Source organism: Moschus berezovskii, chromosome 9 (assembly GCF_049115385.1).
Source record: "Moschus berezovskii isolate FMDL1 chromosome 9, NW_MosBer_1.0, whole genome shotgun sequence".
Classification (NCBI taxonomy): domain Eukaryota; kingdom Metazoa; phylum Chordata; class Mammalia; order Artiodactyla; family Moschidae; genus Moschus; species Moschus berezovskii.
This window is the reverse complement of record NC_142468.1, coordinates 53,151,540-53,167,113: the sequence shown is the minus strand read 5'-3', so window position 1 is coordinate 53,167,113 and position 15,574 is coordinate 53,151,540. Positions and strand designations below refer to the sequence as shown.

Here is a 15,574-nt window from a genome sequence, read left to right as displayed (position 1 = left end):
GTAAATCTACCAGACTTCAATAAGATTAAATAAAAATAAAATATACCCCTCCCCCAAACAAAAAACAAAAAATCAAGTAATATGAAACATATCCAGCATACAGTCTTATCCCTGCCCCTGTTCCCATATCTCACAAAACACGTCTGTAAGTTTCTCATGTCTATTCCACATTTTCTTCATGCAAACATAAACACAAACCTATTATTTTCCCATCCCTACACAAGAGGTAGCTTGATAGGTATCCTATTCTTGATATGTTAATACATTCTATTCTTAGATATACATAGATTCTTTAGATATATATACTATTCTGTACTTTGCTCTTTTCATTTTAACTTATCAGTGCATCTTGGAAATTATTTCATATCAATTCAGAAAGAAACTCCTCTTTCGGTTTTAAAAGCCTTTTATTTCTTTTTGATTTATTTATTTATGTCTGTGCTGTGCTGTGCTGTGCTGTGCACAGCAGTCTGAATTCAGTCATGTCTGAATCTTTGTGACCCCATGGACTGTAGCCTTCCAGGCTTCTCTGTCCATGGGGATTTTCCAGGCAAGAATATTGGAATCGGTTGCCGTGCCCTCCTGCAGGGGATTTTGCCATGCCCTCCTCCAGAGGATCTTTCCAACCCAAGTCTCCCATGTCTTGGGCAGATTCTTTACTGTCTGAGCCCCCAGGGAAGCCAAAAATACTGGAATGGGTAGCCTATCTCTTCTCCAGGGGATTTTCCCAATCCAGGAATCAAATCTGGGTCTCCTGCATCGCAGGTGGATTCTTTACCAGCTAAGCTACAAGGGAAACCCTATTTTTGTTTGCACTGGGTCTTTGTTGTTGCAATGGCTTTCTCTAGTTGCGATGCCCAGGATTTTCATCGTGTTGGCTTCTCTTGTTGTGGAACATGGGCTCTAGAATACTCGGGTTCAGAAGTTGTGGCGAATAGGCTCAGTCACCTAGAAGCATGTGGGATCATCCTGAACCAGGGATCAAGACCATGTCCCCTGCATTACAAGGTGGAGTCTTAACAAATGGGTCATCAGGGAAGTCCTTCAAAGGCTTTTAAAATTTTAAAAATTCTATTATATATTATAAGCCTCCTAATATATTTCACCAGTTTCATGAATGATGGACAATTTGGGTTGTTTCCAATCTTTTGCTATACCAATGTTGCTTTGAAGACATATGTTAATTTGCATTGTGTATGTACATCTTTGGATAAATTCCCCAAAGCAGAATGGCTAGGTCAAAGATTGTACAGTTTTGTAATGTTGCTAGATAGTGCCAAATTGCTCTCCATAGGGTTTCTACCTATTTATACTCTCATCAAAAAAATAGAAGAAACCTGTTTTTCCACAGCCTTGCCAACAGAGAGACAAGGAAGGAGAGAAGGTTTAGAAATGAATAAGGTTTGGTATCAAAAACAAGTAGACAATTAGATGAAGACTGCAAAGGCACAGTCAATGTCAGACCTGACTCTCCCCTGAAGTTCAGCCAGTCTCTCTCAGAGATACCTGGTGATCTCTCCTAGAGATTTCTGTTAAGTCCAGCTGAGCATGTCTAACTTGGAATTTACTAAGACTGAAGCCTCCTCTTTTCTCCCAATGGACTCACCATTTTCTCATATTTAAAACTTTGTAGGAGGAGAGGGTATGGGTGACTAGACTTTCACTTTTTCCTATATAAATTCTGAATTTATATGCTTTATTTTATAATGTGAAGCATGTATTTCTTTTGTAATTTAAAACCAGTGATAACGTACTGTGAACAAAATTGTGAGTCTAGTTATCTTTTAGTCTTTATTAATCTATTCAACCACTTTTTATTCTGTTAGCTGTTCTTCCCCCCTTTTTCTTTTCCTGCCGGGTGCTTATGGTTTTAACTACCTTTATAGGGAAACTGGCTTCCCAGGTAGTGCTAGTGGTAAAGAAACTGCCTGCCAATGCAGGAGACATAAGAGACCCAGATTTGGTCCCTAGGTCAGGAAGATCCCCTGGAGAAGCACATGGCAACCCACTCCAGTATTCTTGCCTGGAGAATCCCAAGGACAGAGGAGCCTTGGTGGGCTACAGTCCATGGTGTCGGAAGAGTCAGATAAGACTGAAGTGATTTGGCAAGCATGCATAAAGAAATTAATCAAGGAAAAAAACCATTATTTCTACTTTATAAATTATTTCTAAGTATCCTCTTCCCTGGCACCACTTTCATACCCACTCCCAGTTTTTTAACTGAAAAGAAATTAAGAAAAAAAAATCTTAATGATATGTTTAAATAATAGTTATTAGAACTGGGATACTATTTTAGGGCAAATTTTAAAAGTTAGAGATTATAATAGCTGCATGGTATTTTAATGTGCTATAATACCCTGTGGACTGTAGCTTGCCAGGCTCCTCTATCCATGCGGATTCTCCAGGAGTGGGTTGCCATGCCCTCCTCCAAAGGATCTTCCCCCAACCAGGGATTAAACTCATGTCTCTTATGTCTCCCACATTTGGCAAGGGGGTTCTTTACCAGTAGCGCCACCTGGGAAGCTCATAATATATATCAATACTTTTCAATCCACTGAGGTCCTTTAGGTAACAAAGGTGCACATTCATATCCATTCTATACCTTTTGAAGCAAAATTGTACTTACTATCTTAAATTATAGAAGCTTACAACTGTCACATTCTTGGTCAAATATATAATTCATTTGTTATCAATGCCTTATTAAAACATCCTTAGATGGAAAGCTATCATCAGTTTTTATCATGTCTGGCTTTATTTTGGGATTTCCAAAGATTTAATATCGTAAAAGGGAAAGTCCATTTCCTAGTGTCCTTGATCTTTGTACATTCACTTTTGTACAGATAAGGACACCGTACATTAATGTAGCTGACCCATGTTTCCTATATGGCATCAGGCGATAAGCCAGGTAACAAAGGAACATGTTGATGGAACTCAAGTGAATGCTTCATGCTAGCTCAGCTCACAGTTGGGTTCCCTCTGTACCAACATCTTTCTCAGCCTTGTAGCCTTTATTCAACTGTGTTCCTACTAAGTTGCATTTAGCTTTGTTGCTTTATCAAAATGTGTGAAATATGAGGAAAATACAAATGCAAGCAGCAGTCAGCGGAAGTGCAGTTCTCATAAACTTAAAACAATCGAGATACAGAAGGAAATCAGGTGGTGAATGTTTACCCTCAATAATGAGGACTCATACTGAGAAATCCCTACGCCTTAGTCACTATTCTAATCACTTCACATGACTTAATTCATTGATTCTCACAATATGTGAGATACAAATGATGGAGGCATTATCATTCCCTCTGTGTTTTCTTTTTGTTTTTTTGGCCATATGGCATGTAGGATCTTATTTTCCAGACCAGGAATGGAACCTGGGGCCCCTGCAAAGAGTCTTAACCACTGGACCACCAGAGAAGTCCCGCATTCCCTCTGTTTTTACAGACAGGGAAATCTATCCACTATCCATAGGGAAATAAACAGCCTGACCCAAATTGGAAAGCTGCCTTCCAGACTTTTGATGGTCAGCTCCACTCAGCTGGGATGTGCTGTGCTTAGTTGCTCAGTTGTGTCCGATTATTTGCGACCCCATGGACCGTAGCCCACCATGGGGATTCTCCAGGCCTTTAAGATATACTGGAGTGGGTTGCCATGCCCTCCTCCAGGGGTTCTTCCTGACACAGGGATCGAACCCAGGTCTCACGCATTGCAGCAGATTCTTTACCAGCTGAGCCACCAGGGAAGCCCAGGGATACTGGTGCGGGTAGCCTATTCCTTCTCCATGGGATCATCCAGGAATCGAACCAGGGTCTCCTGCATTACAGGTGGATTCTTTACCAGCTGAGCTACCAGGGAAGCTGGGATGGATAAGCTTAAATTTAAAGAACATCCACTAAATTTTGGAATTACAGCTATAAGAGACAAGACACAATTAGGAATTTTAGACTATATTTTAGCTCTCTGGAAATGGAACGCTTTCCTTGAAAAACACAGATCTGTTTTTGAATTTGATACCTCTAACATGGGTGTGTATTTTCTGGAGTATATTGTGTACTGAAGTAGGAAGCCCTTGTGGTGTTGTGTATGCTTTTGATGCAAGTAGAAAGATGTGAATCCCATGGGGATGGAGTATTTGTCTAACAGTTCTCCAGCACCTACAATGCTCAGCAAATGTTTGTGGTGGTGGTGAGTGAACAGGGTAGGGGTTTGGAAACTATGCCACCAACATGCAGAACACCAACATCAAGAAGCACTCTCCTGGGACTTCCCTGGTGATCCAGCAGCTAGGACTCCATGCTTCCACAGCAAGGGGCCAGGGTTCAATCCCTGGTCAGGGAACTAATTCTTGCACATCAGAACTCAAAGATCCTGAGTGTCCCAACGAGGACCTGGCCCAGTCAAATAAATAAGTAAATATTTAAATTTTAAAAAACGACAAACTTTTTTTTTTTTTTAAAAGAACCACTCTACTGAAGTAAATCCCCCTGTTGATAATGGGGGAAGCTATGCACACGTGGGGCAGGTGTGTGGAAAATTTCTGTACTTTCCCCTCAATTTTGCTGTGACCCTAAAGCTGCTCTAAAAGATAGTCTATTTAAAAAAATTTTTAAGACAGTCTGTTTTTAAAAAATTAAATCCCCCCAAGTGTTTGTAACAATATCTTGAAAAATATGTCATCTTAAACACACACACATCTATGTGTATATACAAATAGTTATAAGCATACATAAACACAACTTATAAGTGCATGATAATAAAAGCAAAACATATGTCACATCTTAAATATGTAACTACATTTATTTATAGGTCTATGACAATAAAGTTGAAATAATGGTTGTTGTAAAACCTATGCTTTTTATTTTGCCGGTTTCCTGAAGCTTATGGAATCTTAATTCCCTGACCAGGGATTAAACTGAAGCCCATGGCAGTAAAAGAATTGAGTCCTAAACACTGGACTATCAGGAAATTCCCTCTATGCGTTTTTTTTCTGTTGAAGAGGTGAGTGAAACCTCCCTCCTGGCTTCACTGAGACAACTGTGTATGAATTAAAGGAGCAGGCAGTTGTGAGTGACAAATAGCTGCATGCCCCAGAGCTGGGGTATCCTCTCCTTAGATACTGTCCCCATTCACCATTTCTTCTTGTTTTATTATCTCTGCTGGGTCTCAGTTGCGGCACACAAAATCTTTTTAGTTGCAGCATGTGGGATCTAGTTCCCTAACCAGGGATCGAACCCAGGTCCCCTGCATTGGGAACTCAGAGTCTTAACCACTGAACCATCATGGAAACTCTCACCATCTCTTTTTAATAGGGCATAGCTCCAGGACGCCACTCTTGTGACAGCACTTGCTTGGAATGTGATTGTACAGATACCTGGTCCAAGCAGAAATTCCATAGGCTTTCCAGTGACCTATGGACAGGGTGGCGTGGTTTGAAGGGTTGAACTGGTTGAGTTAGATTCTCTCTTTCTCTCCCTCCCTTTCTTTCCCTGGAACTTGAATCCAGAGACCAAGAGGGAAGTTTCCAGTCAGTAGTGGGCAGTACAGCTGAAAGGTGGTTTGGGAGCCTGAGCCAGGATCATGACAAAACTAGAGACACTTTGGAAGCTGAAATTATGGAAGGAGGAGCAACCATGGGTAAGTGGGAGAAGCTAGAAGAGGCAGAAGAACATCCATCCTTGCTGAGAAGCCAGGAAAAGACAGAGAGCATATACAGCCTTACCTTCCTTTGTGTTTTTTCCTGGACTCTGGGGCATATATACCTTTTTTTATTTGGCTGCACCACAGTGTATGTAGGACCCTAGTTCCCTGATAAGGGATTGAACCCGCACCTCCTGCCTTGGAAGCCTGGCATCTTAGCCATTGGACTGCCAAGGACATCTAGAGCATATACACCTTTTAAAATATTTTTCTCACATAACAACCCGTGTCCTTTTTTTTTTTTTTTGCTTCTTGTTACTAGAGGAGACTAGATTGAAATAGCAGATAGCAAGAGAAAAAAGTCTCTGATGTGGAGGGTATAAAATAAAAACTAAAAGACAGGATAACTATACAAGTACAGCAGTCCAGGGACATAAAGTATAGTGGCAAACAGTGGTTCCATTCAATAGTCCCCAAGGACCTCAGCTCAGTACAACCCTGTGTGATAATCGATATTTATAGTGATGACCTTGAGTCTTCAAGCCCAGGCTGCTTCACATTCAGCATATTTTCAAAAGGCAATAAAGCATGTAGAAAAATTTTCCTTCAAGTTAAAAAAAGTTTCGGTGCTTAAACAAGGCAACACTCATGCAGTTAGTTATGTGTCATTTTTTAGTTTGTTAAAGGCATATACTTATTTACATATGCCTTGCCTTTTCCAGCAAAGATTAAAGATGACGTAAAAGAAAATACAAATTTCAACAAGATAGCATAAGTTGACAGTAAGGGGGAAGAAGAAAGAAAACCAGGCTGTGGTCACATTGCTGATCCAGGAGATTTCGTTATCAGGACAGCTCCCTTCTGTGGATCACCTCACTCCTTGATAGATCATGGGACATCATAACTAGTATTACTCATCATTCAATCATTTTAAAATCTGGAGCAAGGACAGGACTTATCTTCTGAATGTAAAAATCAACTTGAAACTGGGAGAAAGAAAGAGAGGAAAATATTGGCTTGTATCAGAGAAAATATAATCATAAATTTATATAAATATGCATTTAGTAAGCTGTCAATTTAAATGTATGTTTAAGTAATTATTGCTCCTTCATTTTGGCAAAATAATTGTTACATTATAGTAAAAATTATATTAATCAGAAGTAGCATCGTATTATATTATCCCACTGTTGAAATTCTCTGCTATATCCTTTTCACAAATCAATATTAACATATCAGAAGAACAAAGAATGTTTGAGTTAAACTCTCTATACAAAGGTAATTCATATTCCCATAAAAAAGCAAGAATATTTTTGGAAAACAAACTTATGGTTACCAAAGGGGAGGAGGGGGGAAGGATGAATTAGGAGTTTGGGATGAACATATGCACACACTGCTGCTGCTGCTAAGTCGCTTCAGTCGTGTCTGATTCTGTGCGACCCCATAGACGGCAGCCCACCAGGCTCCCCCGTCCCTGGGATTCTCCAGGCAAGAACACTGGAGTGGGTTGCCATTTCCTTCTCCAATGTGTGAAAGTGAAAAGTGAAAGTGAAGTCGCTCAGTCGTGTCCGACCCATAGCGACCCCACGGACTGCAGCCTACCAGGCTCCTCCATCCATGGGATTTTCTAGGCAAGAGTACTGGAGTGGCTTGCCATTGCCTTCTCCGATACACACACTACTATACATAAAATAAACAACGACCTACTGTATAGCATAGGGAACTATATTAAACATCTTATAATACCTATAATAGAAAAGAATCTGAAAAAGAATAGTTAGATATATACATATAACTAATTGACTTTGCTCTATACCTGAAACTAACACAACATTGTAAACCAACCATATGCCAATTAAAAAAAAATAATAACAAATAAATAAATAACCAGCAAGAATTTTTCCAGGATCCTGGTTTGGACAGGCTCCTAAAGTGGTGCTAATGGTAAAGAACCTGCCTGCCAATGCTGGAGACATAAGAGACACACATTTGATCCCTGGGTCAGGAAGATCCCCTACAGAAGTGCATGGCAACTCACTCCAGTACTCTTGCCTGGAGAATCCCATGGACAGAGGAGCCTGACGGGCTACAGTCCATAAGGTTGCAAAGAGCTGGACTCGACTGAATTGACTTAGTACTAACATTTTAATGTATGCTTCCATTCATACTGGACCTGCATAAGGGGAAATTTTTTCTGATGTTCATTCCTGTTAGAGTTGCTGCTTAGAAAGTAAAAGTTTCAGAATTGAACAAATATATATAGATTTGATGCATGGCAACTGAGTGATGATATCTTGGGCAAGTTACTTCAAATTTTTACCTTAGCTTCTTAACTGCAAATGAAGTTAACAAGGTTGTATGAAAGATAAAATAAGATACTGTATAGTAAGTACTTAGCTCAGTATCTGATACCACCTGAACCTAATAAATGATGCCTGTTATGGTAGAAACACTGATAACCCAGGAGATCTCACACTGATGTGAAACAAGACTCTCTTTCATTCAGTTCAGTTCAGTTGCTCAGTCGTGTCCGACTCTCCGCGACCCCATGAATCACAGCATGCCAGGCCTCCCTGTCCATCACCAACTCCCGGAGTACACTCAAACTCATGTCCACAGAGTCGGTGATGCCATCCGGCCATCTCATTCTCCGTCGTCCCCTTCTCCTCCCGCCCCCAACCTTTCCCAGCATCAGAGACTTTTCCAGTGAGTCAACTCGTCGCATGAGGTGGTCAAAGTATGAATTCTGCCCTCATTTTCCCATTAACACATTTTTTTCTGTGTTGTGAATGCATTCTGATGTTCTTTTATGAAACTCATTTCATTGCCCTATATTATCTTCTTACCAATTATTTTATAAAATACATGAGCAGTGATTTTTCTTTCACTAATGGATTTGTCTGGGGATCTGCACTTTGTATTCATCTCGATTTTTTTCCTTTTATTCCTTTTAATTTCACCCCAGATAAAATGCAGATAATCATGCTAACTTCTGTATAAAGTCTTATCTGACTAGCTCCATCATGTGTCTAGAATGAGTTTTACAATTTTGAAAGTTTCCACTTCATTGCTACTATGATCTCAAATAAGAATAAATATCTGGTAAGATATTACTTGGAGAAGGCAATGGCAAGCCACTCCAGTACTCTCGCCTAGAAAATCGCATGGACAGAGGAGCCTGGTGGGCTGCAGAATCCCAGGGACGGGGGAGCCTGGTTGGCTGCCGTCTATGGGGTCGCACAGAGTCAGACACGACTGAAGCGATGCAGCAGCAGCAGCAGCATTTTATAGTTAAGGGAATTGAAGCTCAGAGAAATTAAGATCTTACAGACAGTTGAGTGGAAAAGCCAGACGACAAATTCAACCTAGTTTGGTTTATCATTCAAACTAGGCCTTTTGGGAATGCAAGAGGGGTGCACTTAATCATTTCATTGAGATAAAGGCATTAACCAGGGCTCCCCCAGGTAGAGGACTTCCCAGGTGGCTCAGTGCTAAAGAATTTGCTTGCCAGTGCAGAAGACACGAGTTCGATCCCTGGGTCAAGAAGATCCCCTTGAGAAGGAAATAGCAAGTCACTCCAGTATTCTTAGGAAAAGGCAATGGCACCCCACTCCAGTACTCTTGCCTGGAAAATCCCATGGATGGAGGAGCCGGGTGGGCTACAGTCCATGGGGTCGCTACTAGTCGGACACGACTGAGCGACTTCACTTTCACTTTTCCCTTCATGCATTGGAGAAGGAAATGACAACCCATTCCAGTGTTCTTGCCTGGAGAATCACAGGGATGGGGGAGCCTGGTGGGCTGCTGTCTATGGAGTCGCACAGAGTTGGACACGACTGAAGCGACTTAGCAGCAGCCAGTATTCTTGCCTGGGAAATCCCATGGACAGAGGAGCCTGGTGGACTACAGTCCCTGGGGTTGCAGAGTCAGACAAACTCAGAGACTAAACAACTCCCAGGTAAACCAGGATGTCACCCCACCAAAACTGACAAAGTATCTTCCTAAAATGAGGATGGAGCAGCCACAGGCTTAAAGGGATTCTTCATGAAATTATAGGCTCTTCCACATCATCACACTCTGTATTCCATGCTCAAACTGTGAATTAGTAGATTATGCTTTGCTAATCCAAGTGAATTTTTGTGCTTTTAGTAACAGACTCAGTTCTAATCCCTATACCTCAAGAAAAACACAGTGATAGAGACAAAGATCCGGAGAGGGATAACTAATATGGTCAGGAGCTGTGGGTCCTAATGGTCGGCAGTCATGGCACCTTTGAGGATTAGATGAAAGCTATTAACTCTCCTTGAAGGAAAAGGCACACATAGTCAGCCCCTCGAAGGACTTGGCATGCACTCAGATGGCCAAGGACTGTCTGATCTCACTCAGGGATCTAGGTCTGAACCCAGAACCTAGAATGCATGATGTAGATGAAGGGAAAAGGGAACCAAAATTTGCTGACCATCTTTGTGCACACTTCATTTCAGACTTACATCAATTTATTTTATAGTTAAGGGAATTGAAGCTCAGACAAATTAAGATCTTACAGACAGTTGAGTGGAAAAGCCAGACGACAGACTCAAGTTTATGTGCATGAAATCTCATATTCTAAGTACTGCCTAGACATAAGCATTAATCTATATATTTATATTTCAATCTGGAAAGTATTACATAATCATGAAAAATGAACACAAGCAGATATCATCATCGAAGGTGTACCTACTAGAGCTGGGAATTCTTCTTGAAACTGGAAAGAGACTATCAGGGCAAATAAAAGTAAGCACTTAAAAAAAATCTCTGGGACTTTTCTGGCAGTCCAGTGGTTAAGACTTCGCCTTTCAATTCAGGGGGTGCGGGTTCGATCCCTGGTCGGAGAGCTAAGATACTACATGACTTCCAGCCAAAACATAACACAGAAGCAATATTGTAACAAATTCAATAAGGACTTTAAAAATGGTCTACATAAAAAAACACTTAAATGCTAATACAACTGAAAAACAGTTTCAAGGTAGTTTTAGATAAATCCAAGACTGATAAGTTGGTGATGGATTCCTAATAAACTCAAATTTCCCTTTTGGTAACCTCTGTTCATTAGTGTGTTTTTTTGCCACTCCACTTGGGGATCTTAGTTCCCGGACTAGGGATTGAACCTGGCCCTCCAATGAAAGTACTGAGTCCTAACCACTGGACTGCCAGGGAATTCCCTATTCATTAGGTTTTTTGGTGTTTTTTTTTAAGGCTTTTAGAATGACTTTATTTAAATATTATGTGCAAAAAAATGGATTGGTTGTATGAAAAGAAGGACTATTCATAGAAAATGAAAAATTAAATTTAACAAATATTCAATTTGAAGTGAAATAGTACATGTTTGGAATAAAGGCTTTAGTGTTCTTTTTCTCTTTGAATTACTATACCCTGTTCATTAGTTTTTAAGATACTTGCTCATATTTTGAAGCTGACATGCCCCTGAAACATGGATTTACCTGAGAATAATGAATAATATCTGAATATACTTAGCCAATGATCACGCCTGTACAGACCTAGTATATAATGAGTGCTCAACAGATGCCTCGCAGGTTTCCTGTCCAGTCTCCAGATCAATTATCTAACCTATAGCTTCAAATATGGTAGTTCCTTGTACAAAACTACTTTTACTTCTTATTATATTTGTATCTTTCCCATAATTATTTATTGTTTTAAAATTTATCTTTTGTCTCCCTCCTTCTAAAATTGTAAGCTTGATGAAGTCAGAGACCACTATATTCATAGTGGCCATGATTAGGTCATTCAATTACATCTATTTGCCTTCCTGTGTAGATGAGGACAAGAATTTGGTCAACATGATCTTTCAATTTTTAAGACAGAGATATAATTCACATACTATAAGGTTCACCCTTTTAAAATGCACAATTCAGTGGTTTGTAGTGTAGCATATTCACAAAGTTGTGCAACCATCACCACCATCTCCAGACTATTTTCACCAATAAGGAAACACACAACTATTAGCAATTATTCCCACACACGACTGAGCAACTTTCACTTCACTTAACCTCTCTCCCCAGTCCCTGGAAATCAATGTTATCAATTTCTGCCTCTATGGATTTTCTAATTTCATGTAAATGGAATCATGTAATATGGCGTCATTTTTCCTGGATTCTTTCACTTAATATTTTCAAGGTTCATATTGTAGCATGTGTTAGTACTTCCTCTTTAATAGCTGAATAATATTCTATTCTGTGGATATACTACATTTTGTTTACCCATTCCAGACAAAAGGATTTTTAACATCCATTCCAACTCGAGGATCCTTTATGCAAGTGAGGGTTACCCCCAAAGTTCATAAAGCAAATCACAGTGAATCATTATGCTTGGTAGTTTTCTGTGCCCTGAAGTTTTCAAATCTCACCTACCACAGATCCAGAGAGGACTGTCTCATTATGACCCAGAATGTTTACTTCCTGAACCCTGAAAACAACATCAGCTTCTCTAATTTATTTCAGGACTCTGCTTTTCCCCCACCCCAATCGTCTCCTCACTGCCCACCTGACTTCTTGATTGTAATGCAAATTGTCATCAGCAGATCTGTGCTGACTGAGTCGGGGTGGGCGCTCTTCCCACGCCTCTCTCCCCTGTCCTTGGGCTTAGTGCTTGTGCAATTTCTTCGCCATCAAAAACGCCCCTTCCTCTCCTTCCCCTTAAAAAGCCTTCCTTTGTTTTCCAAGGAAATTCAGGTGAAAGAAAGGGTGGGGGAAGCGATATTTTTGACTTTCCTCACAATCCAGACGTTGGAAAGAAAAAGGATTTCCTTTGGGCTGCTGCCATGACTCTGATCTTTTATGCTGATAAAATATTTCCTTCTTCTTAAAAAAAAAAAGCTACGGGAAAAAAATACACTTCAGCTACACTTACTCTAACTTTAGCGTTAAAAAAAAAAAGTTTTCCAGTTTAGTTCTCTTTCACAGAGTGGTTTTCTTCTTAGCAGTTCAGGGATTGCAAGAGGGAGCGAGCCAGGTCAGCAGCGCTTTTTGGAGGCTGGCGTGCAGGAGGACTACAGGATCCAGAGGGCTTTGGAAACTCCAATAGCTCCAAGCTTGTTGGCTACTACGGTTTCCCTGAGGAGTGACGCTGTGAAAACAAACCCTGATTGGTCAGACTAGAGCTGAATTCTCCATTTATGGACAGATTGCCCTGCCCGAGCCGAGGCTCAGCCAAAGGAGTACGGAGTAAGTGGCCGAAGAAAGAGGAGCAAGGCAGGGCAGCTGGTGGGACGCGCGGAGAGCATTGCACTCACCTAGGTGGGGCGGCGAGCGCCGGGTCTGGCTGGACCCTGGTTCTCCGCAGTATGCGCCCCGCCTGCTAAGCAGCCTCCTGCTCTCCTTCACCTACCGCCGCCGATCCCGCCTGGATGGAGTCCCCCCAGGGTTCCCATTGGTTCCTGTGAGTGCTTGGGTTGTCGAGAGCCTGTTTTTGGCGAAGGGAACCAACTTTTGAAGTTCGCCCAGGAGACTGCGTTCCAGCCCCAGCTCCCCGGCAGCCGGACCCGGCAGAGGCGCGATCGCGGCGCGAGTCACCATGGTGAGCTGGCCGCGCGGCGTCCCGGGACGCCGGACCCGGGGATGGGGCGGGAAGCCGGGACGCGGGGCACCCACCTTGGGCGCGCTGCCGAGGCCGGGAGTGGAGAAGGTGGACGCCGGAGTCGGCACGTCGCGAGTCCTGATTTCCCGCCGCTTGTCCTCCACCCGGGCTGGGGGAGAGGGTGTGGGGGGCCAAGGAAAACTTTCTTTCAAGTCGCTTTCGGCGTCGCCAAAGTTTGCGAGGCCGGTTGGCTATGGCTGCCAGCTGTCGGAAGCCGGGGAGATCCGCGCTCAGGGGCACGGCCCCCCGGGGGTGGGCATCGCTTTCTCCAGGCTGGGAAGGTAGGAGCGGCCGCCCGCGGCACCGGCGCCACGGTCCCGGCTCCTCCGCGGCCGCCCGGCAGCGCCGCAGTTGTCCCGCTGGCACCCGCGCGCTGGCGGGGGCGACGCGGCCGCACAAAGGCAGCGGGGCGCCAGGTCGGGCGAGCACCTGGCGCTGGGCAGGCGGCTGCGGGCGAGGGTGCCTCGGGGCAGCGAGAGCCGCGCCGGTCTGAGCTCTGCTGCGCGCCGGCCCGGAGGGTCTTTGCACCAAAAAGGCCGAGTAAACACCACCCTCCCCTTTCTCCAAGTGCGAGGTGGCTGGCACTTTTCGGGTGTACCGCAGAAGGTTCGCAGGGGAGGAAGTCGAGTTTTTTGTTCTTTTTCCTTCGGTACTTGCGAAATTGATGGAAGTGGCTGGCTCTTTTTCTGACTCGTTTCTGACTTTTCCTCTACCCCCCCAACCTCCCGCCTCGACTACCCCGCCCCCCATAACCTTAGCCACGTCCCTTGGGCTTTGGCGTGGTGTGTACTTTTCTTTCCAAAGCACAAAAGCAAGGGCTCTATTTTGAAGAGACTGGCAGTCCATCAGCGGAGGGGAGGAGGGAATTCTACCCCAAGGCTTCATAGTTTCCACACTTGCTTCTTTTCAGCTAATCCGACTTAGGACTTAGCTGGTCCTCTTCTGGTTGTTTGTTTTTTTTTAAGTGACTGTGAAAGTGGCGCTAAGTAAAAATGATAACCCGTACAGCACTAATTTAAAAATCTCTATCCTGCAGGAGCTGGGGGAAATTAGCAAAGGCACATAGAAACTTACAACTAAAAGGAGCACTTGATCCAGCGCTGTGTTTATTCAAAAGAATGATTAAAAACAAACACACAAAAATCTTTAAAGGGGCACCCTTGACCAAAGCTTTTTTTTTTTTTTCCTTAGTCCAGTTATGTCACCCTTGCTTCTACCTAAGAGGATACTTTATCAAAAATTTCCCTTTCAGTTTTAGAGTTTAAGAAGTCAGCCCACTCCACATTATTTTTGGAACCTTTATAGAGAACCATTTACTTAAACTGTGTGTTAGGGTGGAGATACCTAAATTGGGCCACAGCCTAATTGGCTACTTAAATTTAAGGAGTATGAGTCTTAGTACTTTAGAATTGCTATAATTACTTTTCATGGTTAAATATTTCCAAAAAAAAAAAAGAGAAAAATCAATGTGTTTTATGTCAAGAGCCTAAAGGATCTTACTGAATTTAAATAGTTGAGTGGTACCTTTAGAAAATTAACTTTACCTTAGTTGACTCATTTTTCATGCTGTAGAGGCTAAAAAGTACTGTGTGTGTGTGTGCTTAGTCACTCGACCATGTCCCACTCTTTGTGACCCCATGGACTGTAGCCTGCTCACCAAGCTGCTATGTCTGTGGAATTCTCCAGGCAGGAATACTGGAGTGGGCAGCCAACCATTCCCTTCTTGAGGGGATCTTCCGGACTCAGGGATCGAACCCAGATTTTCTGCATTGCAGGTGGATTCTTTACTGTCCGAGTCACCTACTGTAGGATGCCTTTTCTAGGGACCTTGGAAACTGGTCGCTCAATTCAGTCGATTGCTGTTGAAGTGGATGCAGAAGAAACATGTTCTAAGGAAGAGTTGTTTCCAGAATGTGTAGGGTGTCAGTCAAAAAGATGGGGTGTAACTTACCTATTGATGGGTTCCCTGCCAACAGCACAGATGGCAGTGCTGTAGCCGCCAGGAGACTATCAGTGCATCAGATACGGTTGCTGAGGCCACGATACCCTGACAGAAAAGTTGAAACAGCTGGCTGTCCTGAAATAGGAGCTGTGCCATCAGTCACTCCATCTACTGGATCTAGAATAATTTGGCAAAAATGAAATGAATCATTTCTTCACTGGCTTGCAAAATTAAGTCTGTGCACTAGATTTGTGAAGTTGCCTTGGAACAGAGCATAGGCAGCTTCAATAGTGAGAAACTTTAGTTATTATGTTTACTGTTTATGTAAGACCCCCCTTCCAGCTAAATGAGGCATTGATTTGTGTTTCACAT

The 15,574-nt window shown here is 42.6% G+C and overlaps 2 protein-coding genes across 2 annotated transcripts in view; one reads left to right on the top strand and one right to left on the bottom strand.

Moving 5' to 3' along the window:
- The window catches only part of FAM81A (family with sequence similarity 81 member A), a 146,884-nt gene extending 133,936 nt beyond the window's left edge, over positions 1 to 12,948 (bottom strand). The window contains exon 1 of the mRNA XM_088839656.1: positions 12,917 to 12,948. The gene's annotated coding sequence lies outside the window, so the exon portion shown is untranslated. The remainder of the gene's footprint in view (positions 1 to 12,916) is intronic.
- Positions 12,814 to 15,574, top strand: part of MYO1E (myosin IE) — a 217,380-nt gene continuing 214,619 nt past the window's right edge. Inside the window, exon 1 of the mRNA XM_088839655.1 lies at positions 12,814 to 13,200. Coding sequence (XP_088695781.1) covers positions 13,198 to 13,200 — 3 coding nt within the window. The 5' untranslated portion in view covers positions 12,814 to 13,197. The remainder of the gene's footprint in view (positions 13,201 to 15,574) is intronic.